General features: G+C 41.6%; 1 protein-coding gene across 1 annotated transcript in view; it reads right to left on the reverse strand.

Moving 5' to 3' along the window:
- LOC132781192 (sodium/glucose cotransporter 1-like) overlaps positions 1-15,316 on the reverse strand; it is a 47,431-nt gene that overhangs the window by 11,749 nt on the left and 20,366 nt on the right. The window contains exons 8-10 of the mRNA XM_060785220.2: positions 10,062-10,279; positions 8,928-9,063; positions 5,763-5,870 (exon numbers count right to left, since the gene is read on the reverse strand). Coding sequence (XP_060641203.2) covers positions 5,763-5,870; positions 8,928-9,063; positions 10,062-10,279 — 462 coding nt within the window. The remainder of the gene's footprint in view (positions 1-5,762; positions 5,871-8,927; positions 9,064-10,061; positions 10,280-15,316) is intronic.

The raw sequence follows: 15,316 nt of genomic DNA on the forward strand, positions 1-15,316 counted from the left end.
GAAAGGACAATGGCTTTGCAGAGCATCTCAGCAGATCAAAGCACACCACCCACGAGTGGGTGCTGAACCCAAAGCAGCTCCACGAGGTCTTTGACAAGTGGAGCTGGCCAACCATTGACCTCTTTGCCTCCCTAACAAATGCCCAGCTGCCCCTTTTCGGATCCTGCTACAACCCAAAGGCAGAGGCAGCAAATCTAGGGGATGCCTTTCTCCTCAACTGGTCATAAGAATTACTTAACATGTTCCTGCCGATCTCGTTAATCCTGAGGGTCCTTGGTTCTGGATACATCATAGTATCCAGAACCAACTGCATACTCATAGCACCGGTGTGGCTGAGACAAATGTGGCTCCCAATGCTTCTTGATATCTCCAAGGGCAGATATCACAAATTCAACCCACTTCCACACATGCTCTCCAGAGAACAAAGGAAGATACTGCACCCGGATGTGCAGTCCCTCCACCACTCAGCCTGGAGAATCCAGTTCTAACACACTGGAGCGCAGGCCATCCTGGAGGCAGCCGACAACTGAACACCCCAGAACTGCAGACTATCTTGGAGGCAGCCCACAAGCCAGCAACTGTAAAGTCATACACCTACAAAATCTCTCAGTACTGACAGTTCTTTCGGGACTAAGACTTCCACCTGAGTCAGCCATGGTCACCCATGTTCCCAAATTCCTGCTCACCTTAGTTAACTGCAACCTGGCTCTCTCCTCCATAAAGGCTTACCTAGCTGCCATTTCATGGACACAGCAGAACGAGGGCCACAATTCCCTCTTCGTCAACCACCTCATAAAGACCTCTAAAGGTTACAACAACCTCCAGACATCCACCTGCTCGCCAACCCTGGGATGGAGCATGGAGCTCATCCTTTCACAGCTCCAAGGCTGACCATTCAAATCTATGGTAACAGCAGATCTTCGCCTGGTGTCCTGGAAGGTCACCTTCCTTATAGCCATCACGTTGGCTCGCCGACCTTCGGAACTAGCAGCACTTTGTGTGGACAAACCCTACCTAGTTTTCCACACCAACCAAGCAGTGCTCCATATCGACAACCTTCCTACTGAAGGTAGTCTCAGCTTTTCACACTAACCAAGACATCATGTTGCCAGCCTTTTTTCAGTCCCTGTCATCCCTGGTATTTATTTATCATGCCAGGAGCGAACCAAAACAGTTGTATTGCATTTTTAAAAAACCAGACAAACAAACAAAACACAAAATTTGCAGACTTGGTATTCTATTAAATGTCCTTTGACCAGTATCTGGCCACTTGGAGTGCCTCTGGTGTTGCTGCAAGAAGGTCCTCCATTGTGTATGTGGCGGGGCTCGGGTTGCATTGCAGCAGGTGGTCAGTGGTTTGCTCTTCTCCACACTCGCATGTTGTGGATTCCACTTTGTAGCCCCATTTCTTAAGGTTGGCTCTGCATCTCGTGGTGCCAGAGCGCAGTCTGTTCAGCGCCTTCCAAGTTGCCCAGTCTTCTGTGTGCCCAGGAGGGAGTCTCTCATTTGGTATCAGCCAATGATTGAGGTTCTGGGTTTGAGCTTGCCACTTTTGGACTCTTGCTTGCTGAGGTGTTCCAGCCAGTGTCTCTGTAGATCTTAGAAAACTATTTCTTGATTTAAGTCGTTGGCGTGCTGACTGATACCCAAACAGAGGATGGGTCGGAGATTTCACTGCCTTGGTCCATTCACTATTGGCTGCTACTTCCCGGCGGATGTCAGGTGGTGCAATGCTGGCTAGACAGTGTAATTTCTCCAGTGGTGTAGGGTGCAGACAACCCGTGATAATGCGGCATGTCTCATTAAGAGCCACATCTACTGTTTTAGCATGGTGAGATGTGTTCCACACTGGGCATGCATACTCAACAGCAGAGTACCATAGCGCAAGGGCAGATGTCTTCACTGTAGCTGGTTGTGATCCCCAGGTTGTGCCAGTCAGTTTTTGTATATTATTTCTAGCGCCCGCTTTTTGCTTGATATTCAGGCAGTGCTTCTTGTAGGTAAGAGCATGGTCCAGAGTAACTTCCAGGTATTTGGGTGTGCTGCAATGCTCAGGGGTATTGCTTCCCAGGTAATCCCCAGAGGTCGGGATGCTTGTCTGTTCTTAAGATGAAAAGCACATGTCTGTGTTTTAGATGGGTTAAGAATCCCTGGTAGAACAGCGTTTACACCTGCTGGACATCAGGCAAGCACTCCTCTTCTACAAACAAAGCTGAATCCATCAGGACATCACCCAGACTGTTCATATCCTATCCTATGACGACAACAGGCTAGGGCACCTGGTCTCATCATAACGGCTTTCCCTCTGGATTGCCTGCACCATTGAACTCTATTATCAACCTGCTCATCGACCTCCACGACCATCTCTCCACTTGCGAGCAACAAGAGGCCTCGCACGGCCTTCCTACGGGGGATCCCACTGGACGCCATTTGCAAGGCAGCCATTTGGACAAACTCTATGACATTTGTATCACACTATAGGCTGGATGCAAGATCCCAGCTATAGGACAATTATGACATTCTGCCAAGGTCTTTTTATGCTAAAACATCAGAGAAAAACTTTGTCTCTCCCATTCTCAGGTATCCTTTGACTGATGTGCCTTGTGTTCTGTCATTGGACTCTGTTTTTTCTCCGCATTTACACATGCTTTGAATATTACTGAAGTTTACACTTCATTTGGGCCTAAGGCTTAGCCCTGCATGGCTCATGTTACAAAATTAACCGCTCTCAGGTCGACAGTGCAGCCCTCTGTAGCTTGTTTTTCGAAGTATTGAATGTACCATTTAACCCAAGGTTAAGGACAACTTGAAGTTACCTTTGCATACTCTATGACGACATTGTAATGCGTCAATAGTTTTTCTTGCACTACTAGCAAAGTATAAACGTAAAATTGCAATTCATACTACGTCCTATTGCTGATAAGCAATAAGCAGTTTTCTGTTGTTTATCGTATACTGAGCAATTGATTTACTCATGATTGTAAGACTGTCGTCACACAACAGTCGAGATGTGCACAGCCTCCAGATGCCAGAGATGAAAAAGAGGAAAGCCTTTGCCTTTGCCTATGTAATGTCTGTCTTTGTTAATTGTATAATGGCATTGAATGTTTGCCATATATGTATTCTGTAATCCACCCTGAGTCCCCTCAGGGAGATAGAGCAGAATATAAATAAAGTCTATTATTATTATTATTAATAATAGAACCCACTACCTCCAGGGCATTACTCCTGAAACAGCTGCCTTGTTGGAAAACTATTACAGGCTCCACAACGAAGACCCATTCAGTGAGCAGACCCTTCAGGCAGCGCAGAGCATTGTGTCCTCCATCTCTGAAGCCAAGAAAGAACAGTGGATCAAGTTGATCACAGAGGTCGACATGGGCAGGAGCAGCCAGAAGGCGTGGAGGCTGCTGAGACGGCTGAGCAACGATCCCTCACAAACTAATACCCATGCCAACATAAAGGCAGATCAGATAGCACACCAACTCCTGAAGAATGGGAAACCCAACCTTGCCACCAAAGTAGGAAAGAAACCAATAGCCAGACAACCAGAGATTGAGAACAACAACCTCCATGAACCCTTTACATCTACTGAATTGGACATGGCTCTCAACAAATGTAAGAATGGCAAAGCAGCTGGCTTGGATGATCTACGGATGGAACAAATCAAGAACTTTGGTCCAAAAGCAAGGCGCTGGCTGCTGGAGCTGATGAACAACTGCACTGCATCCTGTCAGATCCCCAAAATCTGGAGGAAAGCAAGAGTCATCGCCATCTTGAAGCCAGGCAAAGACCGTAATGACCCAAAAAGCTACAGACCAATCTCCCTGTTGTGCCACCTCTACAAAGTTCTGGAGAGACTTATTTTGCATAGAATTATGGAAAATATAGACCCCTGTCTGATCCCACAGCAAGCTGGCTTCAGAAAAGGCAAAAGCTGCACATCGCAAGTGCTGAACCTGACCCAGCACATAGAAGATGGCTTTGAAAGGCAGCAGATCACAGGAGCTGTCTTCATAGACTTGTCAGCAGCCTATGATACTGTGAACCACCGCCTCCTCCTGAGAAAAATGTATAATATCACAAAGGACTACCACCTCACCCGCCTGATAGGAAACCTGCTACAAAACAGGAGCTTTTTTGTTGAGTTCCAGGGCCAGAGAAGCAGATGGCGGAAACAGAAGAACGGCCTGCCTCAGGGGAGCGTGCTTGCTCCATCCATGTTCAACATCTACACAAATGACCAGCCACTGCCAGAAGGGACAGAGAGTTTTATCTATGCTGACGATCGTGCCATTACTGCTCAAGCAGGGAGCTTTGAGATGGTAGAACAGAAGCTCTCCGAAGCTCTAGGTGCTCTTACTGCCTATTACAGGGAAAACCATCTGATCCCTAATCCATCTAAAACACAGACATGTGCCTTTCACCTTAAGAACAGACAAGCATCCCGAGCTCTGAGGATTACCTGGGAAGGAATCCCACTGGAGCATTGCAGCGCACCCAAATACCTGGGAGTCACTTTGGACCGTGCTCTGACCTACAAGAAGCACTGCCTGAACATCAAACAAAAAGTGGGCGCTAGAAACAACATCATACGAAAGCTGACTGGCACAACCTGGGGATCACAACCAGACACAGTGAAGACATCTGCCCTTGCGCTATGCTACTCTGCTGCTGAGTATGCATGCCCAGTGTGGAACACATCTCATCACACTAAAACAGTGGATGTGGCTCTTAATGAGACATGCCGCATTATCACGGGGTGTCTGCGACCCACACCACTGGAGAAATTACACTGCTTAGCCGGTATTGCACCACCTGACATCCGCCGGGAAGTAGCAGCCAATAGTGAAAGGACCAAGGCAGAGACATCTCCAGCTCATCCCCTGTTTGGGTATCAGCCAGCACGTCAACGACTTAAATCAAGACATAGCTTTCTTAGAACTACAGAGACACTCGCTGGAACACCCCAGCAAGCGAGAGTCCAAAAGTGGCAGGCCCAAACCCAGCACCTCAATTCATGGGTGATACCAGATGAGAGACTCCCCCCTGGGCACTCAGAAGACTGGGCGACTTGGAAGGCGCTGAACAGATTGCGCTCTGGCACCACGAGATGCAGAGCCAATCTTAAGAAATGGGGCTACAGGGTGGAATCCTCGGCATGCGAGTGCGGAGAAGAACAAACCACTGACCACCTGCTGCAATGCACCCTGAGCCCTGCCACATGCACGATGGAGGACCTTCTTGCGGCAACCCCAGAGGCACTCCAAGTGGCCAGATACTGGTCAAAGGACATTTAACCAAATACCAAATTTACAAAATCTGTGTGGTTTTTTTTTCTTTTTTTTTCTTTTTCATTTTAATCTCTGTGCTTGTTTTGCTCTGTTAGAATTGTAAAACAATGGTTGCTGATGACACGATAAATAAATAAATTATTATTATTATTATTATTATTATTATTATTATTATTTCCCTTTTGTACATGCTTTTGTAAATAAGCTACTGGAGTCTGGTATGGTGCTGGGTGAAAAGGCATTCCAAGGCTAGAGTGCAATGTAAATGAAATAACTACCAATACAATTCATTGTAAAATATAATAATATAATAATAAAATGATTTATTAAAATGGATTGATTCACCTTTCCCACTTTGGCCCCTCCCTTCCCTTCCCTTCCCTTTCCTTCCTTTCCCTTCCTTTCCTGGCTCCCCGGCCTCAAAGCGGCCATGTTTTCCCCTCCTTCTCAAGATGGCTGCCTCCTCACCGTTGGGCATGAGCCGGATCACCAAAAAGGGGTAAGCGACGTTGGAGCAGCCCACCCTTGTCTCACAGGTTTGGTAGCAGAAATCGGGGTCAACGCAGGCCACTTCATCTGTGGGAGAGACATAGAAATATAGATTGTAGGCTTCTGCAAAATTTTTGGAAGTTAAAATTCGTACTTACAAGACAATATCCAACACATGTGCCAAAAACTTAAGAATCAAAACTCACTGAAACCCGCCTGAAGAGCAGGAAGTGGAAGGGGAAGCCTTTGCCTTTGTCTATGTATTTGTGGGATTTATTGATTGTTGTTTTATCATGGTTTTATCTACTTTGTTCTCCTGATTGAAGGATTTTAATGTTTGCATTTGGTTTGTAAGCTACCTTAGGTCTGCATTGTGGAGAAAGGCAGAATAGAATTATCCTAAATAAATAAATAAGCATTGACTTCTGATGGCCAACACTGACTTCTTATGGCCAACACTGACTTCCTATGGCCATTGGCTTACTAAGATGAACAATGACTTCTAATGTCCAACATTGACTTACTAAGATGAACGTTGACTTCCAATTGCCAATGTTGACTTTCGATGGTCAATGTTGACTTATTAAGATTTACGTTGACTTTTGATGACCAACACTGACTTACTATGATGAATGTTGACATCTGATTGCCAACATTGACTTGCTAAGATGAACATTGACTTCCAATTGCCAACGTTGACTTCCTAAGATGAATGTTGACTTCCAATGGCTAATGTTGACTTCCGATGGCCAATGTTGATTTACAAAGATGAACGTTGACTTCTGATGGCCAACATTGACTTACTAAGATGAACATTGACTTCTGATCTCCAACATTGAGTTCCTATGGCCAACATTGACTTACTAAGATGAACGTTGACTTCCAACGGCCAACATTGATTTCTGATGGCCAATGTTGATTTACTAAGATGAACGTTGACTTCTGATGGCCAACATTGACTTACTAAGATGAACGTTGACTTCTGATCTCCAACATTGAGTTCCTATGGCCAACATTGACTTACTAAGATGAACATTGGCTTCCAATGGCCAACATTGATTTCTGATGGCCAGTGTTGATTTACTAAGATTTTTTTTTGTCATGTCAGGAGTGACTCCTGGTGTGAGAGAATTGGCTGTCTGCAAGGACGTTGCCCAGGGGACGCCTGGATGATTTGATGTTTTTATCATCCTTGTGGGAGGCTTCTCTCATGTCCCCGCATGAGGAGCTGGAGCTGATAGAGGGAGCTCATCCGCCTCTCCCCGGATTCGAACCTGCAACCTGTCGGTCTTCAGTCCTGTCGGCACAGGGGTTTAACCCACTGCGCCACCGGGGGCTCAATATTTACTAAGATGAACGTTGACTTCTGATGGCCAACACTGACTTTCTTTGGCCAATGTGTTTGTGTTTTATTGCGTGAAATGCAATGTGTGTTTCAAAGGCACTGAATCTGTGTCTGTATATATGCTGGAATCCATTCTGTCTCCTTGGGGAGATAGGGCGGAATACAAATAAATTGTATTATTATTAATATTATTATTATTATTATTATTATTATTATTATTATTACCCAAGACATTTTTGTTTGCATTTTGCTGCCATTCCTCTTTAATTGAATGGCCTCTTGCCATGAGGAGAGGAAAGCAGCAGGGCAGGATGAACTGAGTGAGCTGGGAAAGAGACTGAGAAAGGACAACATTCTGGGAAATGTAGTTTGGGAAGGTGAGAAGCCCTCTGGCAGTGAATGCAAAAGTTCCTGCCCTGAACTACGCTTCCCAGAATTCTGCTCAGTATGACAAAGCCCCAATCAGGAGAGGGGAGAGATTTGTCTCTCTTCGCAGCAGCTAGATTTCCAATAAATCGTTGAATCCACTAAGAACAGGACTGACTATACTTCTAGTGAGTAAATCTCTGTGCTGGGCTAGGAAGATATCCCTAAACTGACATTTTATTGGTTAACATGAGAGAGAGAGATTCAATGAGATAGCTGTTGTGGCTTTTAAAAACACTTTAAAAAATTCCCTAAAATCAGTAGATGTGCGAATCTTTCTGAAATTTGGGGGGCATGATCCCCTGTTATCTATTGTATACAAAATTCAAGGAGATTGATCTTGTGGTTTTGATTTTAAAATGTTGTTTACATTATTATTAGCTTTTAAGAGTCCATACTTTCATGAGAACCTATGTATAAGAGCCATCCATTCAATATCCTTCCCCTTTAAGAGTCCATCTATTCATAAGATCAGTCCATTCATAGAGCCATCCATTCCTTCTATTTCCCCTTTAAGAGCCCATTCACTCTTAAATGCTCTTGATCTCACCACTACTGCAAATGCGGTTGATGGGGACAAGAGACAGGGCCTTTTCAGCAGTGCCTCCCCACCCCCCGCCTATAGAACGCCCTGCCTAGAGATATCAGATTGGCCACCTTCCTCTTGTCTTTTAGAAGGAAAATCAAGACCTGGTTATGGGACCAAGCGTTTGATCAGTGAGCAGCAAGTGGAAGAAGATCACACAACTTATGGCAATGAATTGACCCGGACTGGTTTTTGGATTTCGATTTTAATGGATGTGTCTTAATTAATTGTTTTAATTGTTGTTTCAACATTTTTAATATTTTGATTGTACTGTGGTTGTTTTTATGATGCTTTTGTTAGGCCGCCCTGAGTCCCACTTCGGGGGGAGAAGGGCGGGGTATAAATATAGGAAGTAAATAGAAAAAAAATTCATCCGCATCTACATACATGAGTTCTGAGTTTGAATCTCTCTCATTATGACCCTCCTCCTTCCCCATCCATAGATCTGTCTATTCATTCTCCTTCCCCTTTAAGTGCCTATTCATTCGTTCATTCATTCATTCATCAGATCCACCCATTTCTTCGCCTTCCCCTTTGAGAACCCATTCATACAAATGTCCTGAGTGTGAATCTCCCTCATTATTATCCTCCTTCCCCTTGAAGAGCCCATTCATAAGAACCCATTCATTCATTCTTCCCTTTGAAGAGTCTCTTCACTCGCATCTATCTACATACATGACTCCTGAGTGTGAATCTCTCAGATTCTTATCATAATCCATTCACAAGAACCAGTCCATTCATAAGAACCTGTCCATTCATAAGATCAGTCTATTCATCTCTGAGTGACCTGTATAGAGGATGCGGCTGATCATCCCCGGCATCACCATCAGAAACATGGGCAGCAGCTTCATGTATCCGCACAGGATGCAGCCCCCTTTGACATGAGACATGTTCTTGGCAGACAGGCACCGCTGCACAATTACCTGCAGCAAATAATATATATAATTATAATATGGTAAGATATTATAATAATACAATTAATAATATAACATACAATTATTATATTTATATTGTACTTCAGTATTATTATTGCATTACAATAAAAGTAATGGTAATATAACAATATAATATAATATATTACAATATATAATACATTATATTACATTATATAAATATCATATGATACTCTAGTATTATTCATATTATTATAATATACGATTATTATATTAGTATTATACTGTAATATTATTTGGAATATAAATAATTATCATATAAATCCTTCTAATTACAATATAAATAATTATAAAAATGACTACTACTAATATAGATTAATATCATATGTATATATTATAATACAATGACACTAACATAACATAGTATTTATAATATTATAGTATAACAGAATAATAATATATAATAGAATAATATAATATAGTATACTAATAATATATAATACTATATAATAATATAAATAATAGAATATTATAGTATAATAATGAAGATAATATAATGCTATATAATAATACTCTATAATAATAATATATAATGATGTATAATAGAATAATTTAATACTATATAATAATATATAATATGCAGTAATAATATAAATAATAATATAATTTATACTATATAATATAAATAATATAGTATAGTATATCATTATTATTTACATTATTATTTAGTGTTACTATATATTATATTATTATATAGTATATATACTATATTATATAGTAATGTTATAATATAGTATATTATTATATTATATTATAAAATATACTCATATAAATAATATGATTGTATTATATATATATATATTCTATATAATAACATAAATAATACTATAATTTTATAATAATACCATTTAAAATATATAAATAATAATATAATTTTATAATGATATTATATAATAATGTAAATAATAGTAATAACACCAGATAATAATATAATTAATAATAGAATATATAATAATAATAATGATGACCTGGTCTGTGCACCAGTACCAAATAGCCAGGATGCTGAGTCCAAAGATGAGTCCTGGCCAAGGCAGGTCTCCATTAATGGGGTCCCGGAAGATGCTGAAGGCATCCGGACGCGGTGTGTAGCACTTTTCGGAAATATTGGCGGTGGCTTGCGTGATCGTCGGAATGGCCCTCATGTACTTCTCCATGAACTGATCATAGCCCCCCACTTCATTGAAGGCTGCATTAAGAGGTGCATGAAACAAACTCAGTGAGAAAGTGGTCTCTGTATCGAGGGAGCAGTGACTCTGCAGTAGAATCTATTCATTATTATGATTATGATTATATTATAATATTATTGTTGCTATATTATTATTATTATTGTAGATTATTAGGATAGGAAGCAGCATTGAGAAGAGCGTGAAATAAACTCATTGAGAAAGCGGCCTCCATGTCGAGGAAGCGGTGACTCCGCAGTTGGATCTATTCATTCATCATTCTTATTATTATTATTATTATTATTAGTGAGTATTATGATAGAAAGCTGTATCGAGAGGAGCATGAAACAAACCCAATGAGGAAGTGGCCTCTGTGTCTAGGGAGCGGTGGCCCCGTTATTATTATTATTATTATTATTATTATTATTATTATTATTATTCTAAAACTATTATTTATATTTTATATATTATATATCTTGTTCAGTCGTTCAGTCGTCTCCGACTCTTCGTGACCTCATGGACCAGCCCACGCCAGAGCTCCCTGTCGGCCGTCACCACCCCCAGCTTCTTCAAGGTCAGTCCAGTCACTTCAAGGATGCCATCCATCTTATATTATATATAATATTATATATATATATATATATATATATATATATATATATATATATTTATATATAATGGATTATTATAAATTATTATAATTATAAATAGTATAAAGTAAAATATAATAACAATATATAATATCATAATAATAAGTATAAAATATAATAATATATAATGATAATATTACTATGATTATATTATATATTATTATAATTTAATAATGATAATGAGGAAATAATATACAACTTAAGAGTATAAAGTAAAATATACAATAATAAATAATAATAAATATAAAATATAATAATATGTAATTTACAATCATATAGTGAAGATAATAATTGTATAAAATAGTAATGAAAAAATATGCAATATTATATAGTATAATATATCAGTCCTCTTGGGGAGAGAGGGCGGTCTATACATAAAATATTTATTATTGTTGTTGTTGTTGTTTTATATGATTATTTTTATATAATTATAATCATTATATAATTAAAATAATTCTCTTGAAATAGTCTGAGATATTCCTGTAGCTGGTTTCGTGATTCTTTGTTTAGGTCTGGTAGGTAGCTTGTACAACAGCATCTAGGGATTGAGAGCCTTGAAGTTCTTTTCACAGCTTCTACAAGAAGATCATAGCCTTCTATAGATGGTTCGATATCAGAAACAGCTGCTTCCAAGTTCTCTGTAAACTTTGTCCAGTTAGCTTTATTGAAATTATATCTTCTGCGGAAAGGGACATTTTGTGGTCTTACAGTTGCATATGTTTGGCAGCATATTGGTCTGTGTTGAGTATTAGGTATTGGGTTTAATACTCTTTTTAATGCAATGGTGGACTATGCTGTCACTTACAAAAATGATATCAGGGTTATAACCACGCTTCCATCGGCCACTATTGAATGATGGTGGTAATTTACTGTCATGGAGGAGGCTCCTTTTACTATTGTCAGCCCACATTAGAACTGCTTCGCCATTCCTATCATCTTCATCACAGCCCCAGGCACAGCAATGGCTATTGAAATCTCCCACAATAAAATGGGCTTGATGGTTGTGGCAATTGGTTGGGGGCGTAAAATAGAAATCAACCCCCCAGGTGGTTTATAGAGTGATGATACGCTGCATTTATCGAGTTCCACAGATAGGATTTCACTTCTGTGAGAGAGGTTTCAGAGTTTGCTATACCAGATCGTACAAAAATGGCACTACCATATTGTCTGTGAGGTCGTTCCACTGCCAGTTGCATTCCGAGGATTTTTAGTCTTCTCATTGTGATGTCAGACTATTTCAAGAGAATCTATACAGCAACGAGACTACAGCAGCAGGCCAAAAATAATCTACAGCCATAGTTAAAGCTAAAAAAGACCGCTGGATGGAACTACTTGAGAATCTTGACATGTCCAGCCTGGCAATTGCTGAAACGCCTGGATAGTGACCCCTCTGGTCAATTGTGGACATGCAAACGTAACACCAGACTAGATAGCACACCAGCTAATTCAGAATGGGAAAACCAACTGCAGTAAAGTACAGATGAAAATCAACAGGGGGCCAGAATTTGAAACCCACCACTTGACATCTCCCATAAACCCGAAAGAACTCAGAGAAGCTATTAAGCGATGTAAAACTGGTAAAGCACCTGGCCCAGATGACGTAATGGTGGAGCAAATCAAACACTTGGGGCCCAAAGCTGGAAACTCGCTTTTGAAATTTTACAATCAGTGCTTGGCACACAAACAGATTCCCAGACTATGGAGGAAAACTAAGATCACTGCCATTTTAAAACTTGGTAAAGATGCCTCCAATGCCAGGAACGACCGGCCTATCTCACTCCTATGTCATCTATATCTATATAAATAAAAATGTAATGTTTGATTGTGGGATTAACATAACTCAAAAACCACTGGACAAATTGCCACCAAATTTGGCCACTAACCCAAGGAGTGACCATCACTCAAAAACAAACAAACAAAAAAACAAAACAAAAACAAAACCTGATTTTGTCATTTGGGAGTTGTAGTTGCTGGGATTTATAGTTAACCCACAATCAAAGAGCATTCTGAACTCCACCAATGATGGAATTGAACCAATCTTGGGACACAGGACTCCCATGACCAACAGAAAACACTAGAAGGGTTTGGTGGGCATTGACCTTGACTTTGGGAGTTGTAGTTCACCTACATCCAGAGATCACTGTGGACTCAAACAATGATGGATCTGGACCAAACTTGGCACGGATACTCCATATGCCCAAATATGAACACAGGTGGAGTTTGGGGAAAATAGACCTTGACATTTGGGAGTTGTCGTTACTGGGATTTATAGTTCACCTACAATCAAAGAGCATTCTGAACCCCACCAACAAGAGAATTGGGGAAACTTCCCACACAGAACCCTCATGACCAACAAAAAATATTTAAGGCCATCCAGTCCAACTCTTTTCACCAGGGCAAGAAAATGTAATCAAAGAGCCATCCAGCCATAGATATAGATAGATAGATATGATTCACACAAACTGAGATATAGTATCATACACTTGAAAGGGACCCCTGAAGAAGGAGAATTATATGTTGCATATTCCAGAGTAGGCAAACCAGACAATCTCCACATCAACACTGAGAAAGGAACAACAAGTAATATTGTTTACCCACAAGCATAAAGAAATTATATATATTAGAAACCAACACTTTCTCATTACTTTATTTTCCAGATCACCAGTCTGGGCCACAGCAACGAGTGGCAGGGGACGGCTAGTAAAGTATATGAGAGGATACTACTAAATCGATTAGGACCTGTAATTGAACCCCAGTTTATTGCACAACAAGCAGGTTTCAGACCAGGGAAAAAATGTACAGCCCAAATTATTAATCTGACTGAGTACATCGAGGAAGGATATGGGAAAGGTTGCATTACTGGAGCAGCCTATGACATGGTGCAGCATAGGAAAATGCTGCAGAAAGTCTACTATATTACCTGAGACTATGATTTCACAAAAAATATCCAGACTCTCCTAGAAAACCATAACTTCCATGTGGAGTTTCAGGGCAGGAAAAGTAGGTGGAGGAAGCCAAAGAATGGTTTACCCCAAGGTTCTTGCATCAACCTTGTTTAATATCTTTACTAACGATCAGCCACAACCACCACTCACAAAGAGCTTTATATACGCTGATGACCTTGTGTTACCTAACAACACAAGCAAAAGACTTTGAAACAGTTGAAATCCAACTTACTAATGCCTTGAAAGATCTCTCCAGCTACTGCAAAGATAACAACCTGAAGCCTATCCCTGCCAAAACACAAGTGTGTGCTTTCCACCTACACAACGGTGAAGCCAACAGGAAATTGAAAATCACCTGGGAAGGTCAAGAGCTTGAACATTGTTTCCACCCTAAATATCTCGGTGTCACCTTATATCAAACACTAGCATATAGGAAACACTGCTTGAACACCAAGCACAAAGTAGCTGCAGAGGCGGCCCTAGGTAATTTTCAAAGGTAAGCAAACAGTATTTTGGTGCCCCCCCCCCCAACCAATCATTGATATATATTTTCTGTTTGTCGTGGGAGTTCTGTGTCCCATATTTGGTTCAATTCCATCATTGGTGGAGTTCAGAATGCTCTTTGATTGTAGGTGAACTATACATCCCAGTAACTACACTTGCCGCACTTGCTCCCTTGCCTGGCCCGCTTTGGGTCCGGAGGTGTGCCTGAAGACCCCAGCGTGTGCACCAAAAGTCGCTTCTTCTCCTGACTTTCTCCTCAGCCATTGGGACCAAGAGAGAGAGAGAGAGAGAGAGGTGGAGATGCCCACCTTTTCTGAAGGTAGGCGCAAAAACATAGGAGGGAGCGGAGGTGGGAGATACCTCCAGCTGGAGGGGCTCTCTATCTCTCTCTCTCTCTTGGTCCCAATGGCTGAAGAGAAAGTCAGGAGAAGAGGCGGGTTTTGGTGCACATGCTGGGGTCTTCAGACATGCCTCCGGACCCGAAGCGGGCCAGACATGGCAGCTCCGCCCCTTGGCCCACCCGCAGATTGGGGAGAGGAGAGGAGGCGGGTGGAGCGCCGGGGGATTGGGAAAGGAAGCCGGTCATGGGGAAGGGATCGAACGCAGAGAACAATTGAGCACCGGCTCTGCTTGCGCACCCGGTGGCCAGGTGGAGCAGGAACGAGAGGGGCTAGGCGAGGCTCAAGGGCCCGGCCCCTTTGGGAAGAGGCTTGCCCGGCAGCGAGGCAAGAAAGCCGAGGCTCCCCCCCCCCCCCCCGGACTGCTAGGGCTGTTGGGAGCTGAGGGGTCGCTCCTCAAGTGGCGGTCGAGGGGCATTTACAGAGGCACCTCTGCACCCCTGGCAAAAAAAAGTGTTCTGCGACCGCTTACTTCGCGTAATGGACGAGCCGCCCCTGAGTAGCTGCACGCAATAACATCCTGCGAAAACTTACTGGCAGCACATAGGGTGCAGACCCAAAAT

The sequence above is a fragment of the Anolis sagrei genome, chromosome X (assembly GCF_037176765.1).
Source record: "Anolis sagrei isolate rAnoSag1 chromosome X, rAnoSag1.mat, whole genome shotgun sequence".
Lineage (NCBI taxonomy): Eukaryota > Metazoa > Chordata > Lepidosauria > Squamata > Dactyloidae > Anolis > Anolis sagrei.